The sequence below is a fragment of the Alexandromys fortis genome, unplaced genomic scaffold, assembly GCF_014885135.2.
Source record: "Alexandromys fortis isolate MF-2015 unplaced genomic scaffold, M_Fortis_MF-2015_v1.1 scaffold_22, whole genome shotgun sequence".
Classification (NCBI taxonomy): Eukaryota; Metazoa; Chordata; class Mammalia; order Rodentia; family Cricetidae; genus Alexandromys; species Alexandromys fortis.
This window is the reverse complement of record NW_026067900.1, coordinates 9,405,118-9,424,711: the sequence shown is the minus strand read 5'-3', so window position 1 is coordinate 9,424,711 and position 19,594 is coordinate 9,405,118. Positions and strand designations below refer to the sequence as shown.

Genomic DNA, 19,594 nt, shown 5'->3' with positions numbered 1-19,594 from the left:
AATAAAGATTTATCAGAATGCTTTCATGTTCATTTTCATTAACTGGAAGGTCTGAAAATGGTGAAATGGTCTGGAGAGATGGTTCAGTGGTTAGGAGTACTGGATGCTCTTTCAGAGAACACAGAGTCAATCCTCAGCACCCACATAGTACCTCACAACCGACTGTAACTGCAGTCCTGGGGGATCCAACAACCTCTTCTTTCCTCAGTGGGCACCAGGCATTCATTGGTGCCAGACACATATGCAGAAAAAATACATATACATATAAGATAAATACATTTCTAATGGTGAAATGTACCTTTCAAGTGATTTTTTCATTTCACCAGTAATAAGTACCATCTATACTTAAACTGCTACTTTTCAAACCTATTTCCACGTGTGCTCTTGAGGTGTACTGCTAAACTCTAGATAAGAAGTGAGGTTATAATGTAGCTCTTATAAATATAATTATAAATATGTTACAAATCAGAACAAAAGACATTGATTTAAAAAGTCTTTGAATTATATGAACATAATAAAAGTAACAAGAGATTTTTATTCATTGGTTTATTCTGCTGTTTTGTTTTTTTTTTTTAGATGATATCTATGTGGTCCAGGTTAGCCTCAATATACAATTGAAAATGGCCTTGAATGCCTGCCCCTCCTTTCATGCTGTTATTACAAGCGTGTACTACCATACTCAGCAACTTAACATTTTTAATAGACTACCAAAATATATTCACCTATTCATAATGAAAACAACCAAAGAACACTTGTTCATCTTAGTCTCAGGGAACACTGTGAAAGAGGGAGCAGAAAGATGGTAAGAGCCAAAGGACTGGGGAGCATGCTGTGAGAAGCTACACCCATAAAATCTCACCAGCATTACTGCCTAAACGTCAGCTGAAAAGGGATGACACCAATGGACATGCCAATGTAGATCAGGGAAAGCCTTAAAGCCCTCAGCCCTACACAAAGAACTATAGGCAACTGAGGAGTGCTGGGAGCTGGAGAGGTAGCCCTCCACAGGGAAGAAAACACCAAATGGTTGTCCAGTGCTGAAAAATGGTCAGTCTTAAGAAACATACACATAAGTAACATTTTATGAACAGAGCAGGTTATATTTACAAATATACTTGTATATACATTTAACGGTATGCATATAAAAGCAACTAATAAAAGAAGAAGCCATGAAGGAGAGTGGAAGGGGTAAGTGGGATGTTTGGGAGGGAGAAAAGGGAAAGGTAGAATGTTGTAATTATATTATAATATCAAATATTAAAAAAACAAGTTCTTATTTAGAAATAATTATTCATAAGCCAGGCAGTGATGGCACACACCTTTTATCCCAGCCCTCGGGAGGCAGAGGCAGGAGGATCTCTGTGAGTTTGAGGCCAACCTGGTCTACAAGAGCTAGTTCCATAACAGTCTCCAAAGCTACAGAGAAACCCTGTCTCATAAAACCAAAGGAAAAAAATAATTATCCATGAATAAAAAGAACTGCAAATATAATATAAGTATTAGTTAACAAAAAGTATCTTTAACAAAAAAAAAGAGTTTTAAAAATTAGGATCATGACTATATTTTTAACTATCTTTCTCAGACTACAAGGTTTTCAGAAAAGCAATTCTGCTTTGGGACTAAAAATACCCAAGCAAGCTGACAAACAAATAACAGGCACTATTGACAGAATTTTCTTCTCAACATTTTTGGAGAAAAAAATTCTAATATGTTGCTTTTCCAAGCCTACATTTGGTCGTCTCTCATCCTGCTTTCTTGGATATTTTTATTCCCAAAGCAGAATTGCTTTTCTGAAAACCTTGTATTTCAGTAGTCTGAATAGTAGGCCAAGTCCAAACAGACTGCAGTTGGTTGTTCCCAAGACAAAAGTGCCACTACTGCACCATTGGGGGCATCTTGCCAGTCCAGTCACTTTTGTGGTTTCTAGGCTTTATATCTGGATGGGACTATTGGTTATTTTTCTACTTTAGCAGATTGCATAGCATAGCTTCTGATACTAACACTCGGAGAACTAATTCTCAGAAAGGAAATTTCCAAGTCTGTTCAGCTCCATTCTGCCAAGCTGTTTCTGAAGTGTGTGGTGTCTTCGGCAACAAGGTTTTATCTGCAAGTTCATGAAGGCAAGCAAAGGCAATGGCAATACTCTATATTGTTTGAGGAATCTCTTGAACCACTTTTGCAGCATATGGAGGCTCTTACAAAGATTCACAACTGTCCAAAATACACCGTGGGATGCACCAAATGATACATCTACAAACCAACCCCTACACCTAAGACTCAGAAAAGTCATAGAAGAAGGAACAGAAAGATTGTAAAATCCCAAGAATCAGGATTCCAACTACAAGGATATGTAACATGTATGCTGCACCCATGGAATCACAATTTAACTGTCTAAACAAGATCTACATGACAGTAACACCAGAAAACATGGCAACCAGGCCAGGGTAAATGTCACAAAACCCATCCTAGATAAGCTCATGGCATTCAATGGCTGTTGAGAGAGGAAAACCCAGTTTTCTTCAAGTATGTGCCCTGATAAGTTACCCAATCCCAAGTAGTCAACTCTATAGACATGTATGTATAAACAATACTACAGTTGCTATTTGAGTGCGTGTGTGTTGTGTGTTGTGTGTGTATGTATGTATGTATGTAGTAGTTAATGAATAATTTGAAAGATGGATGAAGGAGTTGTAGCATGGAGAAGTAGGAATGGAAGTGATGTAAATATAGCACTCATGCATGAAATACTCAAAAAATGAAACTTTGAATTAAAAAAAGAAATCAATCAAAAGCACTATTCATCAACATGGAAATAAAAGAAAGAGAGGCTCATTATCAGATTCATAACAAGTCAAATTTGGCTATATTTAATGTTGGAGTCAATGACTGACAGAAGAAAAATACTTTTTCTTCTAATTTATGAATTTAGAAAATCACAATGATATAAGGAACTGAAAGAAATATTGAAGTAGTTTAATTTTGAAAAAGAAAACATGGCAGAAATGTTGTCATTTTGCTGGGGCCAAATCATAATTGAGTTTCAGGGGGAAAGTATAAAAACTCAGAGGGAGTCTCCTGTAGAGCTCAATGAAATTCATTACTCTCCTATAATGGTTGTTTCAGTACCATTGTTTCATTAAAAAATTAGAAAAATGGACTTTTATTCAGTTTGGACTTCATACAATGATACTATAAAGAACAAGACTTAAGATGTAATAGTCTGACTCTGAAATGGTTTTGGTTGATGGACAAGATTCTTATTATTCCTATGACTAAGTATCTTCATGTACAGAATGAAATAAGAAAAGTAATTTTTAAAGGATCTGGTTTTAAAGCTCAACAAGATGCTCACTAGCTGTTAGTAAGCTCCCAGCAAACGGTAAGTTTTAATTAATATCATTAACATGATTTCACCTAACCACCCCCCAAAAGAGTTATTTAAATGTTTGCTTTAAATGAATTAAGGGGCTGTCAAGATGATCGATGGGTGAAGATGCTTGCTGTCAAACATGGCGACCTGAGTTTAATCTGGGGCCCACACAGTGGAAGGAGAGAACAGATTCCTGCAAGTTTTTCTCTGACCTCCACACTTGCAAAGTAGCATGCATGCTATCCAGACACCACCCACACAGACAAAAGAAATAAATTAATGTAATAATTTTAATGAAGTATTTCTGGAATACAAAACCTTTATTTAAGTTGTAGGATTCAAGGGATATAGAATTTTAGCATAGAAGAACAGTTGATGTCAGTATAAGCTATGCTCGGGATGAGAACATATGAAAGCATGAATTTATATAGAAATAAAATATGTTTTGATAGAATGAACTCAAAATATAGCATGTATAGTTTGTTATAATAAATGTTACATAAATTTAACACTAATCTTCATGTTTATTTACTTTAGTCATGAAAGGCATACTGAGATTCTGTCCATGGGCAGAAGGCAGTTGAGACAAAAAACAAGAAATCTGTTTTGTGAGGCCCTCTAAAATGGTATTCCACTTACCAAACCCTTGGAACACAACTTACATGGCTTTGAAGGTTAACAAATACTGACTCCAAACCACAAAGGAAAGCTTATTCATATTTATTTTTGAGCAGAAATCTTGCCGTTTTTACCCTGAATGTGCATGAATTTTTTTCTCAATGGATGATTTTACAAATATTAATACTAAAATGACCTGTGTATTTGTGTTCTTTAACTTCCTTTTAAATATCTAGGGCCTTTATTCAAACAAAAAGCTATTCTCAGAAATTAACACATTGTGATAGGTTCTGCTTTAATGCTTTTTAAATTATATATAAGCATGACAGAAACAGAAATCACTCTGAAATGTGGAAATTTTTAGATTGAATTTCATGTTTAATTTTGTTAATGAAAGCTTTCTGAGGGTCTTAAGGGAAAACAGAATAGTAAGCTGGTGAATGTGGTAAGGGTTCTCTGGAAACTTTAACAGTCACAGACTTTCAGTTACAAAAAGTCTTGTGGTCTCTCATACGTGACTACTTGAGAATGTACGTATGCGTGGCGTTTCTCCTTTACACATACAAGAAAAGTTGTGTGGCCTTTCTCACTTTCTTTGTCTCCACAATGCCTCTCTCTCTGATTTATGCAGGAAAATGTTTTTGAGTTGCAGGCATATTGTGGCTTATTTCAGATGCGAGGTGTCTGTGCACTGCACTCTCTCTGTCTTCAGTACTTAGATTGCATGATGTTCAGAGTGTGAGCAGGCACTCAGGTTGCGGTTGGTTTATTGTTATCTGTTATGTTTTCGAAAGTTCATGAGTGGTGATATTCCACGATACAGCGATCTCTAGACTGAAGGTCAACTAAATGGAAAATGCTTCCGGTAACACATAGTTCATGACATCACAGAACACTCCCATGGCCATTAGCTGTCATTGTCAGGCATTATGTTTTTTATTTGGGTCTTAAAATCTGCTTGTTTTACACATTCATTTAGTGTCCAGACTATAACAAAATTATCTACTTTTATTTATGGATTCTATTTCTTAGGGTATTTAAAGATAAAGCTTTTTCAAGTTGCCACTTCATTTATTCTTATACACTCATTGGAAACTCATGCTCTAATTATCCTCAGCATTAAACAATACACAGAAGGCATATTCATCTAGAACAAAGAATGGCAGCGTATGTTCCCTTTCCACCTGGAACAGTGAACAACATGTGTAGTTCATGTCAGTCTTGGGATTTGGAGACTCGCTACTTATTTATTTAAAACCAACAGTCATTTCATTACCATAAATTTACCAAAAGACGGTCATATAGGCTTATAAAAAATGACTTAATTGCTTTCTAAGATAAGGCTCAGATAATGGAAAGGGACACTATTAAATCTTTAAATGTTTTCTAAAATTCTTAAGTAGACATAATTCAACTTTTTGAACTTGGATAAATAATAGTGAGATACTGCATTCCAAACAATAGTGACAAAAGGAAAACATCACCCTTGGTCTATAATTTCTTCTGCTACTTACTAACTCTGTCAGATAATATTCAGATTGATCAGTCACATAGGTCCTCTTACCCTTAAAACAGATCAATAGCCATTTGGCAACACAGAGGACTTACATGGCTATGGTCACCTAAGGTATAAGTGACACTCCAAGGAGGATTAGGAAAAAACAATAAATTGTCTTAACCAGAAATTTCTATTTAAAAAGAACAGATTCAGAAAAAAATAGATTCAGTATGCTAAACTTAGATAGTGCATAAGAATCAATCTTCACTCACACAAACCAGACTTTAGAATGTAAATTTGGTAATTTGAACATTAGTTTAAGGTATTAACCTTTAGATCAAGGTTTAACCATTAAATACTGCCATATATGTTTCCAATTATATATATGCTACATATCAAAAGTCGTCATAATTTTTGGAAATTCTGATGTTAACAGGTATATTTATGGGACATAGGACTATGCAATATTGGGGACGTAATTTATTGGCGTATTAAAATATTCTGCATTTAGGAGGGAAGAATATAATATTTTTAATCTCTCAAAGTTATAGAAAAAGTAAACTATTAGCCCTTATTAGCATCATCATAATAGTTCTGAAATTCCAGAAACAAAAAATAAAACTCAAAAGTTAGGGACTAGAGAAGAAGAAAAGCCTGGGCAATAGAAGTTTTAAAATACTTCAACTTCATTTTCTGAAACCTAAAGACTTTTTTTAAGTTGTCACAATAATCTTGGTGGAAAACATGGGCACGAACTCATTGTACTATGAAAATAGAATAAAGAAAACTTATGTGAACCAATAAACAAAAAAAGTGATAATATCTGAGAAGCAGATAAATGGGCCAGCCTGGGCTACCATCTAAACAGAAAAACGCACAACAGTAGCTGCCCTGACTCGCAGGGACTCCTCTAAAGTTCTTCCAATTAGTTATGAAAGCTCTTCATTTTTGAAGGGAAATTGTAACCCTGGATGATTTGGAACTTGCCGTGTAGATCAAGTGGGCCTTCTACCTCACAGAGGTCTGCCTGCCTCTGCCTACCAACTACTGAGATTAAAGGCTTGTACTACCATGCCCAGGGATTTTCTGATTGTTTTATGGGGAATATCATTATATACTGGTGACACTCCATAACTTTCTAAAACTAACAGCGCTACATACATTAGGAACCATTAGTACTTGCTCCTTAGCAAAGATGGTGAGGAATTTGTGAACCATGACTCTGGGATTATTAAACCATTGGTATCCTATTATCTTTAAGAAGTGGTTTCAATGTTTAAGGTTTACTAATGCATAATCAGAATCTCAAATACTAATTTATATCAAGGCATCTTTGGATTAAAAATGTCTACAATGTTAAAGTAAGTCAGCCTTTCATAAATTAGTCATTTGTACATGTGTGTATGTATGTACACAGATGTATGTGTGTATATGCATTTGTGTATACGTGTGTCTGTACATGTGTGTGTGTGCGTGTGTGTGTTGTGTCCTTTTGAGAGACAAGGATCTTAACTCCCTTATCATTCTGATACAATTAGTTGCCCCAAAATAACTTACTCTTTCCAAGAAAAAAAAAATGTTGGCACTCAGAAAAACTACCACATCAGGATTTAATACAATGATATTTTATTGCCTATAAATTTCAAACAATGTAAGCACAAGTTGACAATGCCCCATGACTCAGTGTGTTGATTTCCATTGCTTTTGTATCCTTGGTTGAGCCATATATAAAAGTGTCTTACCAGAGTGATGGAGAACACACTTAATGAAAACCAAGAACAAGCAAAACAAAGCCCTGCCTACAAGTGTGCCCCTAACTTACCTTCAGAGTGGTACCTCTCCTCTATGAACTAGCCATCTCTTAAGAATTTATTGAAAAGACACATTTAAATTATCTTTTCTACCATTGTCCTGAAAGAGCTTTTCCTATGATAAAGTTGTACCAGTCAGAGTACCTCCATCCCAAGAGGGAACAAAAGACTTATTCCTACTCTCCTGGGTGCCAGGCGATTCCATCTAAGGTAGCTCCACACTTCTTTCAATGGTCCCTATTACATTCATTTCACTGCTGTTATGACTAAAATTGTAAATGTTTGATCAGAGTTAATATATTAATCTTATTATGGTGGCTGGTGTTCTTTCAAGTTGACACAAGCTAGAGTCGTTTAGGAAGAGGGAGCCTCGGCTGAGAAAATCCCCCACCAGACAGGCATGCGGGCAAACTTTGAAGCATTTTTCCTGTTAGATGATTGAGGCAAGAGGGTTCAGCTCACCCCGGGACTGGTGATATTGGGTGCAAAACAAATCAAGTTGGGTAAGCCTCAGGAACAAGCCAGTATGCAGCTCTCCTACGTGGACTCTGGATCAACTCCTGCATCCAGATCCCTCCCCTGGCTTCCCCTCAGTGAAGAACTGTACTGTGGTACTGTGAACTGAAATAAACTCTTCTCCCCAAGTTGTTTCTGGTCATGGTGTTTTATCAGAGCAATAAAAACCCCAACTAAGACAGAAATTGGTACCAGGAGTGTGCTAGTCCTGTGACAGGCTTCACCTTCTGTTTGGGAAAGATTATGGAATGAATTTGGAATTTAGGTCTAGAAAAACCATTGAGTGCTCAGAGCTTAATGGGCTGTTGTGGGAACTTAGATTATTCTGAGAGCAGTACAGCCAATGGAGGACTGACTGAGAAAGTATCAGAGGGACATTTAAGAGTCCCTTAAGACTCTCAGGGCCATTTATATGATATTTTGAATTAAGAACCACTAAAGTGAAGCCTTTGCTTTGCTGGGAAAATTGATACCGGACAGCTGGGGCTAAGAATCAGCTGTGCTTAAGAAAAGACCAACATAATTGAGCATAAACCTTCTGGGAAGTGTTTTCCTCCGTGTCAGCACACAGAAGTTGTGCTCCAAAGAGACCAAGGCAATACCTTGGGCTAGCAACCGAACTTGGCAATGTATTAGAATCTCTGAGGTAGTTCTCATTTTGAAGGCATGAAAGGTTCGTGGAAAGCCACTGAGGCTTGGCACTGAAAGAGACCATTGTCAAACACGCAGTCTTACTTGCAATAAAAGTCCGAGTTGAAGGAGTCAGGGGAAACTGAGAGCTTGCACTGTGTGGCAGGGTCGGGGTGCCTGAAGAGAACCCATGAAAGGCTATCGGTGAGGTGCAGTCTACTTGTAGTAGATACCCCAGCATATTAAAGATTCCAGTACCATGGGATGAGCTCCAAGGACGGCAGCAGCCATGGAGGGAAGCCGCCCTGAGCCTGTCAGGCGGGCTGCAATGTGGTGCAAGCTGTGGGCTGGAGAAGTGGAGCCTTGGGGTTCCGGGGACTGTGAAAGGGTCCCAGACCTCAGCGCTGAAATCTTTTTACTGTCAAAGTGTGGTTTTGCTTTTATTCGATTATGGTTGTGTCTTGGTTCTTCCCTCTTGAAATAAGAAAGTATTTAACTTGTTACTTTGGTTTGACAGGAGCCCACAGTTGGCTTTGAGCTTTGAAAAGAGACTTTGTAATTTTAGAAGAACTTTGGCGTTTCTGGGAGACTGTGTATATTTTCAAGAGAATGACCTTTCGAAGCGCTTGAAATTTTAAATGCTGAGTGGCTTTTAAAATTTGAGATAATGTTTTATATTGCAGTATTAATATTAACATACTTTCTTGACGACAAGTGAGGAAGGAAAGGTGGTAGTTGAAGAACTACATGTTTTGTGAAAGTTGTCAAGGGGTCAGTTGTGCTGGCTAGTATTTTGTTAATTTGACACAACCCAGAGGCATTTGGGAAGAGGGGACCTCAACTGAGAAAAATTCCCCACCACATGGCCTGCAGGCAAGCCTGTGGGTCATTTTCTTGACTGATGATTGATGTGGGAGGACCAGGCCGGTATGAGTGGTACCACATCCTGGGCAAGTCAGTGGTCCTGGAACGTATAAGGAAGCAGGCTGACTTCTCAGCAGTCCTCATTGTCCGCTATGTTCAGCGAGTCCTGTTTTATCCCATGCTTTTTCAGACCCAGGCCAGCTGGCCTTGGTGAGTTCCCGATAGAACATCCCCATTGTCTCAGTGTGTGGGTGCCCCCCCTCGCGGTCCTGAGTTCCATGCTCATGCTCTCTCTCCTTCTGCTCCTGTTTTGGACCTTGAGATTTCAGTCCGGTGCTCCAATGTGGGTCTCTGTCTCTGTCTCCTTTCATCGCCTGATGAGGGTTAATATTCAGGAGGATGCCTATATGTTTTTCTTTGGGTTCACCTTCTTATTTAGCACTCAAGAACAATGGCAATGGGTTTTTGATCCTATTGCACTTACTGGCTTTGTGGGAGCCTAGGCAGTTTGGATGCTCACCTTATTAGACCTGGATGGAGGTGGGTGGTCCTTGGACTTCCCACAGGGCAGGGAACCCTGATTGCTCTTTGGGCTGACAAGGGAGGGGGACTTGATCGGGGGAGGGGGAGGGAAATGGGAGGCAGTGGCGGGGAGGAGGCAGAAATCTTTAATAAATAAATAAATAAAGCAAGAAAGCAGGCTGAAAGAGCCATGAGGAGAAAGCCAGTAAGCAGTACTCCTCCATGACCTCTGCATCATTCCAGTGCCCAGGTTCCTGCCCTGACGTCCCAGTGATGTAGACTGTGATGTAGAATCAGAAGCTAAAATAAACGCTTTTCTCCCTAAGTCACTTTTTGTCATGGTGTTTATCACAGCAATGTAAATCCAAACTAAAGCATCTATTTTCCTAACTTCTTCCTAGGGACCCTACATATCTAGAGGACTTCTACTATTCAATTTTCATCTTATTTAAATTACATGTCAGAAGTTTATATTCCAGTTTATCTATAAACTATAACTAAATTTCTGTCTTCGACTTGCATCAACTACAATGGAATTTAATTTTGATTAATACTTCAGGAGTCTTTTTTTTATTGGGGTTCAAAATTTAGTGGAGTTTGTAAATCGTACTTCTACCTAAGCCCAAAGTTTTACCTTGACATAATGGATAGTCATAATAGACCCATGACTTTCTTCAAAGGCAAATGGACTTTACAGGCTAAATTTTAGAAGAATGCTATATTGTTTGGGGACATTAAACAGTAAACTAACTAAGCAACATTTTGATGACTTGAATACAAATGAATCAGAAACATATGGGTTGGATTTTCCTTGACACACAAGCAAGTTTGAATAAAAAAAAGGAAAAAGTCATTGGCAAAATTCAACCTGAGTATTGCCAAATACAAAATGTCTGAAAACAGGGCTTTTAAACCAACATTCTAATGAACCCCAAAACACTATCTTTGTTTTTCCATCCTTAAGTTATTCTATAAATCTGTGTTTTAAAAAGAAGGAATTAATTTGCTTGGAGGGTTTAAATATACAAAGTACCAAACAGTGGAAAATTATCATGTTGGAGTGTTGGAGGGAGACCCAAGTCTTAAAAGTGGGATTAAAATTACCATCTAATGAACTCTGTATATATGTGTAAAAATATATATATATATTAGAATTGTTCGGGAGAGTGGAGGTCTTACATTATAGATCTAACCCAGTTTAGTATTTAAAAATAACATTTATTTTTACCACAGAAACTAGTAGTCAATGAAAGAATGCTGGACAACTTTGACAATGATTTTGTTTGTACTCTGTATAAAATAATTTGTCTGAGAGTCTCGGGATTTTGCAAGAAAAAAAGAAGATATGTTTGAAATATTTGCTTTGTTCTGTGGAAACAAGCAAATGAAGCTCCAAAAATCATCTGTTAAGCATGAAAATTTTTCAACAAAATATCCTTAAACTCTCATGACAGATCCATTGCAGTTCATTTGTCAAATTTCTAAAAAGATTATTTCACAAACAGGCATAGTTTCCCCAGGTTCTCTGAGTCACAATGCTGCTTTTTATTTCAATAGCCTTTTGATTTCTAAAATATATTTAGACCATTTTTCTTTACAGAAGAGCGAAAATAAAATCCAATAGTATATCTCACTGACTTTCTCCTCATTTTATGATTGAAGCTATTTAACTAGACTGTGGTTCACTCTTGTTGACATGTGGGCCACAAAGGCCTTATTTAACTTTCAAAGTAGGTTTTTCGAGTATAGTTTATTACATTTTATTCATGTAGTTTTGTGTGCATGTGTATATGTTTGAGGGCTGTGCGTTCCATGGAATATTCTTGAAGGTTAGAGGACAGCTTGCAGGAATCAATTCAGTCCTTCTACCATACAGGTCTTGGGAAGTCAGGTCATTAATTGCGGCATAAGGGTTTTTTTAATACATTTGTCCGTTGTGCCAAGCATGGCAGATACAACCGTAAGTGGGAGACACACACTTTCTAACACTATGAAACGGATATTCATTCAAACACGCAATCCAAATTGATTCCTTTGACTGATAAAAGTGATAGCTATACTTTCTTATGACCCATGATCTAGTCACAAGAGTAGACTATGCTTGATGTAGACACCATGCTCCTTCTACGATTTTGTTCACCTTCTTAATAGCATCTGCAGCCATTTTTGTGCATGAAAGTTGCTCTACCCAGCCCTAGATGGCTAACTTTCCCGAGAGAACACACCATTGCCACGCTCTACATTGTTTCCTTGCCCAGGAATAAATCAATAATAAATCACCCTTCCAGTTCCTTCCACTTCCCACTGCCACTCCTCACTCCTCACACCACCAAAATTCTCTCTTTCTCTGTCTCTCTCTGTCTCTGTCTCTGTCTCTCTCTCTCTCTTCTCACCTCTGTTTCTTGAGATCCTACCCCAAAGCTGGGTGTGTAGATGCAAATCAGTAATAGAATTTTTGTCTAGCATGCAGGAAAGCCTGAATTCTATCCCAACACCACATATACCTGGGATTAAGATAGTGGCACTTATCTTAATCCCAACACTTCAGAAGTGGAGGCAGGAGGATAAGACAATGAATGTCTCCTTGGCCACCTAATATACTTGAGGTCAGCCTGGGATACATAAGGCCATGCCTCAACAAAACAAAATATTTTGCTTAAAAAGTACATTCATAATGTAATATTACAAATAAATGATGGTCTGTTGGCTCTGAAGTAATGTTCTGTTTACCACTTTTCTTTACAGGAAAGGATAAATAAAATTTAATTGAGAACTCTGCGAACATACACCATGATTGGGAGTGAGTAAGACTGTAAAGAGCTGCAACATCTGGTTATTTCTATTTATAGGAAAATAATGTCACATATATATTTGCTATGAGACCGCAGTTAATAAAACTAATTTACCAGGAGGGTCCTCAGTCTTCCAAAGCCATACATACTCCACTTCTGGTTAAAAATCAAATCTGGTCCCAGTGATGAGGGACCATAAAAAAAGGAGCAACTAGATCGTTAAACTGTTGTTTTTGTGAATCCTGGTCAGAGACAAGAAAGGAAGTCGCCAGAACTGAACCAAAGTCATCCTAGGCATGACAGTGCTTACCTACAATCTCAGTACTTGGAAACTTGAAGCAGGATCATATGTTTAAAGAACACCTAGGCTCCACTGTGAGACTCTGTGTCAAACTAACAAGATGGAGCTGCCAAGGGCTTGTACAGAAATAGTTCTTATACAGGGTAACCTGCTGCTAACTGAATATGTTCTAACATTAACTCTCATGTATATTCTGCCTGTAATATTTGTTTCAAACAGAGGCACGTTTCTCTAAAGACTTATTTTATTTTTATATGAATGGATGGCTTGTTTGCACATAGGTCCATGTACCACATGCATGAAGTACACATGGGGGCCAGAAGAGGTCAACAGCCCCAAAATTGGAGTTACAGACTATTGTGAGCTGTCATGTGGGTGATGGCAAATGAACCCAGGTCCTCTGCAAGAGCAACAAGTGCTTTTAACTGCTGAGCCTCAAGCATTATACATATTTTACCCCAAGACTGGGAAAACATATCTAGCCTGTATGGGATTAGGGGGTTAATATGGTAAAGAGATCATTATTCTCCCCTCATTTATACCATTGAAAGAATAGACCCCAAGAAATGAGATTTTTCTCAAAAATCTTCTGCTGAAAGAGAAAAGTGCCAAAGCCCTGCTGGCAGCCAAATAAAGAACTTGCCAGATGATGTTGGAATAGAGACTAACGTCAAAGAAAATGCTTGTTCCTGAGACAGTGCTGGACGAGTCACCATACCTGGTAGTCACGCTTTGTTAAGTGTGTGTATCCCTCACTTCCTATTTAAACCTTATCCTCATGTCAAGACCCTGGAGATAGACTTGGATGGGCAAGAATCACAAAATGTCTTTGAACCTCTTACCAGTGTGATCATATTAAATAAGCATTTCCTTTATGGCCTTTATTATTTTATTTTTAACAAAAGTCTTAAAGATTATTTATGTGTGAAAGACCAGAGAGCCTGTCACATTTGACTATTTTAATATTCTTCACATTAGACTTCTATTGAGACAAAGAAAACTATCAAAAGTAGGCTCCAAATTAACACTCAAATTCTAAAAATTTGAAGTATTTGAAAGACTTTAATGCTAGTTTATTTTAGGCTCAAAACGATAAATAATATAATAATTCTTGAAGGCATAATTACTTGTGAAGTATAAGAGAAATAAATATGGGCAAGTAGAAACTCAATATATAAAGTTCTTAGAGAGAAAAGAAATTGACAGTAGAGCAGAAATTAAATTGTATAAATAGTGAAATAAATAGAAAAGCAATAGAGGCAAAGAATGAAAAAAAAAGCAAAACTTCAGAAAATGCATGTGTGGTAAGAGAAGGAGTGGAAATTAAAAGAAAACAAACAGGCTGATCATGTTTCATAGATTTCTTGATTTGTTTAGTTAGACATTTCAGGCATATCCCCTGGGAGAACACTTGGATAAGTACACACCACTAATTTAATTTCTCTCCTTTGGGCCACATACCAAGGAGGAAACAATGGGCCCCACCCCCACAATGCTGATTTCCCAGTCACATTTCTGACCATAAGTGTTCAGTAATCTAAGGCTGTGAGAATTATTGGAAACTCACCTAAATATATTCTTTTCCTTGGCTTACATTTATAATGCTTAAACTTGAGGGTTTTCAACAATAATTTAAAATCCATAATTAGAAAACATCCTACCATCCAACATAATTGAATTGCTTACAAAATTTTTAATTTTGGTATCACAAATAAAAATCTGTGGAAAAGTTTTCATTTGGAGTCAGAAGAGTCCAAGGCTTTATCCAATAACACTTTTGGTAGGAACTATTTTCTTAGATGAAGGTCTGAAGGCACATGAAACATTTGCTTGATTAACCTTGTGATATATCTAATTTGTGGCTATCAACCTCGTTCCACACACAATCCTTGGAGTCAGAGCATTATTTATGATGTCACAAACAGGATATAAAGCTGGCTGACTATCAATGAACCAGGATCACCAGGAAATCTTAATACATACAGCTATTACTTTCTTTGAAAGAGACCGAGACAGACCCTAATTGAGTGTAAGTGTGGAGTCCATTAAGGCAACAGTCTACCACAGCAGGAGAACTAAATAGATTACATTCCAGATGCAATGCCTGATTCTGGGAGAAAGCAAAGGCAGTGAAACTTAAATTAAAACATCTTCTGATCAAATAACCTTTAAATCCATGCTCTCTGAACCTAAGTGCAATGTTAGAAGGATATAGAGCTTGAGAAAATAGATAGTCACAGAGGGTATTTTTAAATGTTTAAAAATTGCAAAGCAAGCCTAACATACAATTGAATAATTAGCTTCTACCGTCCCATCATGACAAATATAATTTTGAGTGAGCTTAGATTTGAATGACAATGTTTGAACTCTATGTGATCAAAGGCTAACAAGGCTCTGAAAAGAACTGGCTTAGGCATCTCTGTCCTTATCTGATGGGGCCAAGGTTCTTGCTATACAGTCTACAGAGTCTGACCCTTTTGTCTGAAATGTCCATTCCTATAACTTTTACCACTAATCGTATCTTCCTTGTCTTGAGGATTATAGCTTATTTCCACTCACTGTATTATTCTCTACACCATGGCAGACTCAGTGACGTCACCATCATGACAAAGTGATCACCGCTTTGGGTCTTACTCATGGCAAACTTCAGGAAGCCTTTTCTGCGTATGCTTACTGCCATTGTTATCTCCAGCATCAAAGTGCACAGGCATAGTAGGTCCTCGGTGAACATGTGTGCACAGAAGTATTAGGATTTTGTCTGAGGTTCCTAAAATGACCCCTTCTATAGGTGACACTAGAACAATTGTCACAATTGTCACCAAATATCACAGCATGTTCACAACTTTGGGCAATTTTTTTTTCATGGCAATTACTCCATCCTTTCTCCTTCCTTGTATTATTAATTGCTAGTTCTCTTTTTTTTCCTACCATGTTCGGGGGGGGGGGGATTGTATGTGTCCCCATAACCACAACCAAGCCATAGGTCCATAGCACTCTTCGTATTGGTTATACTTCAGTAGTGTTGCTGGTTTTTTAGCACCACCCTGAAAATCCCCTTAGAGCAGAAGTCGTGTCTACTGTTTACCATGCCCCCACTGGTGCCCAAATCCAGTCAGTTCATGTATAGAGGATAAGTACAGCTCCGTGGGTTGATTTATCAACATTTGGCATTATCCGAAAGTGTATTGCCTTATGAGTAGGTATAAAGCATTGATTAAATAACACAAAAAGCCATGGGTCTAAGCAAGGCCGTTGTAAACATTTAGGTCAGGACTTACCATCTCCCGTCTCTGCACAGAGCTGTAAACCCAAATTGTTCTGTGGGTTAATCACCCAGTGGTTGCTGGTCACAGTGATATCGAAGACAAGCCAGCCCACGTCCAACGCTTGCGCCTTCCTTGTGTCCAGCAGGAAGAGATCTGCATCCCTGAGGAGAAAGGAATGAAAAATAAATGAACGCTTTGAATGAAGCCCATAATTTCTCCTATGAACGTGAAAACATTTTAAAGGCCCTTTTAAAGTAACAGGAGTTAAAGAACGAGGGAGCAGAGGACGCACAATGATGAACAGTAAGACATTGCCACCTCCCAACCCAAACCTGGGACCTATTAGGAATATCTGAAAGTAATTTCTATTTTTCTGTTTCTCGTTGTCATTTCATGCTAACTTAATGGTCTTAATTTGTTCCCCGGTCATCAGGGCTCCCTCCAACCAACATCTGCTAGTACCCCTTAAAAAAAAGAAAATTATTAAAATGAATTGAGACAGAAACGAAAGTAGCTGCTCCAATTTGGATGAGTGCAGACTCTCGGAGGAGCCCGGGCAGGGGATATGTCAGCATCTGGTTTAGGGCTAATTGTCTTATACTTCACATTTTTAATATAATAGTTTTATGGGTAATGAAGTCCAGAAGGAGTCACTAAGTGTACCACCTTATGAAGAGGTGAGTCTCGTGAGTGGGGAGGCACGGCCCACAGCGGTAGGCTGTCACTTCCTCTGTGAGTCAGCATTCCCTTGCAACAATCACGGCACTGAAGAGAGGCACAAAGGAACTTGAACAATCAGAACGGTGTGAGAGTTAACATCTGTGACGGGATCCTGAATCTTGACTGTGCTATTAAGTTATGAGCATATGTCTGTTGGATTGTAGAGAATGGTTTCATATGTTCTTTCCCTACCACCATCAGACGGTGAGCTAAACGTGCCTGCTCCTGGCATTTCATCTTATTAATGAAATCGGGGCTCAGGTGAATCAGTTGTAAAACACCAAAACTCTGCCAACATAAAGTAAAAAGAGATCAACAACAACAGCAACAAAAACCACTAGTATCATTTTTTAAATGGATTTTTCTACTCTTCCACATCTTTTGTAGAGCACACTCTATAAAGATAAAAGTAAAGCTGTGCTGTAATAGGTTGCAGAATGCCACTTCAGAGGTGTCTCAAAAATAAAGACAAAAATTTGTATCAATCATACATAGAAAACTCAAAAATTGTATTTTTAACAAACATGAAAGTGAAACTCTAAGTCAATATTTCATTTCTTCAATTTTACTTGATCTATGTCGTTCGCTCAGTAACCAGAGAAATTAAATTCAGTGGATATGATAATCAAATCATCTAATTACCTAATATTACACTATACATACTCAGCACACTTAGCAGATAAAGGCTGCAAACACTGAGAAATGACGCAGGAAGAGGTATGGCATATTACAAACTTCTGATGAGCAGAAAGAGGTGAAGGCAGAGCAGCGCCACACGGTGCCACTTGAGTTTTCAGGATCCATCTTATCCATTCTCATTAGACAATGTCAATCAAATTTTTGCCTTTCCTAACTCGAGAAGGCCATCAGATATATAGAATAAGTAAAATCTGAGAAAATTAGGATTGCCCTTAGTTTTGAGCCATTTGATACACGTCTCTGAAGCTGTAATCTTTTTAACGAACCACACTGCTTATTGGTTAAACAGGAGTCACTGTGTCTTGGAAAAGACTCAAGGGTTGCACAGCTTTCAAGACAGCTCTCTTCTGAAATACGCTATAGTGTCCCAATAATTTCTACAAAGCTGATAGCTCCAGCCATTGAAGCTCTTAGAAAACAATAGATAAAAATAAGTATCTTTGTGTTTAGAGTGTATCTCTGTATGCACACATGTTTATGTACACGTGTCCATGTAAGTGCATGTGCGTGCATTTGGAGACCAAAACTTGACTTCACGTACCTTCCTCAATCACGCTCCACTTTATTTTCTGAGATGGAGTCTGTCACTAGGCCTAGAGAGCATCGATTCTAAGAGGTCAGCTAGGATGGTCCAGAGATGTTCCTGCCTCTGCCCCTCAGCCCTGGAACTGCAGTGTGCATCACCACACCCAGCTTTTTATTTTTATTTTTTACCATGGGTGTGTGGATCCAAACTTGAGTATTCAAGCTTATGTGATAAACACTCTACCAACAGAGATATCTCCCCAGAGCCCTCAAAGGAGGTAATTTAATAAGTTAAATTAACAATGTTCTGTAGGTAGACATTTAGATGATATTTTCTATTATTTTAAAACTGTATGACATCATCTTTTCATAAAAGAAAAAGTACCATTCAAGATCAATTCACAAATCTTTCTAACATATTCAGTGTCAGGAATAACTATAGATTTGATGCATATGTTTAGGGGGGGATCATAGCATGGGACTTGAGAAAGCTCTAAGTGTCTGCATTTCACTGACACAAACTGTAATGCCCTAGAAGACAAATCTACAAAGAAGCGTGGTTTCAAAAATCCATATTTCTAGTTTACTTCTGAAGTAATAGATATTCAACTGATTTCATAAGTGTCAACATGTTTTCCTATTCTTGAACAAAACTATTTTCTTCTTAGAATTTCTTTTATTTCTCCTTTTGCTCTTCATAGAAAAACTTCTACATTGCCTTCAGGCAATGAAATTTGCTTCAGGATAATCGCGTATTTTATCAATGAATACAATGACGGCCATTCTGTGATTTCATTCATGTGATTCCATTCATGATTGTAACTTAAAATAAACCCTCTCTAAGTCAACACAAAATTAGGTGTGAATTCTTTTGAAGTATAAAATTTCTCTACCAAGAACTTTTATCACCGGGAGTAGTAGAAAAGTCCAGTCGTTTCCTATGAACACTCTAAAATAAACCTGTCACTCGGTCTCACTGTTTTTATTTGACATTTTTTCCTGAACTTAGGACCTCATGCCTGCTAGCCAAGAGCTCTACCACTGTGCCAATCCTTTGACTGAAAGGGGATAAACTCTTGTTGTTTCAAGGTGCCCACACTTTTCGTATTTCACAATAGCAACGTCAAGAAATCAACGATCACTTAACTTGGAAGTTTTCACACATGAAACAGAGTTCACTAATATAAAATACTAAGGAAAACAGGAAGAAAGAAAGCATGTCCCTAAGCTCCTTGGGAAATGAAGCTATCAATGGATGATAGAAAAAATAAATGGACTTTTAGAAATCTAAATGCAATTGGTTGAGAGGTGAATGAGAAAGTGGATAGATTGGAAAGGGAAAATAGCATGTAATTTGGGGGCTTAAGTGGCTACAAAATCAAGTAGGAGAGGTTTTTTCATTAAGGGACGGGAAGGGAGGGGAGGGGAGGGGAGGGGAGGGGAGGGGAGGGGAGGGGAGGGG

General features: G+C 37.9%; 1 protein-coding gene across 1 annotated transcript in view; it reads right to left on the bottom strand.

Annotated features, from left to right (window-relative positions):
* Positions 1-19,594, bottom strand: part of Bmp5 (bone morphogenetic protein 5) — a 121,415-nt gene that overhangs the window by 44,952 nt on the left and 56,869 nt on the right. The window contains exon 3 of the mRNA XM_050127291.1: positions 16,201-16,349. Coding sequence (XP_049983248.1) covers positions 16,201-16,349 — 149 coding nt within the window. The remainder of the gene's footprint in view (positions 1-16,200; positions 16,350-19,594) is intronic.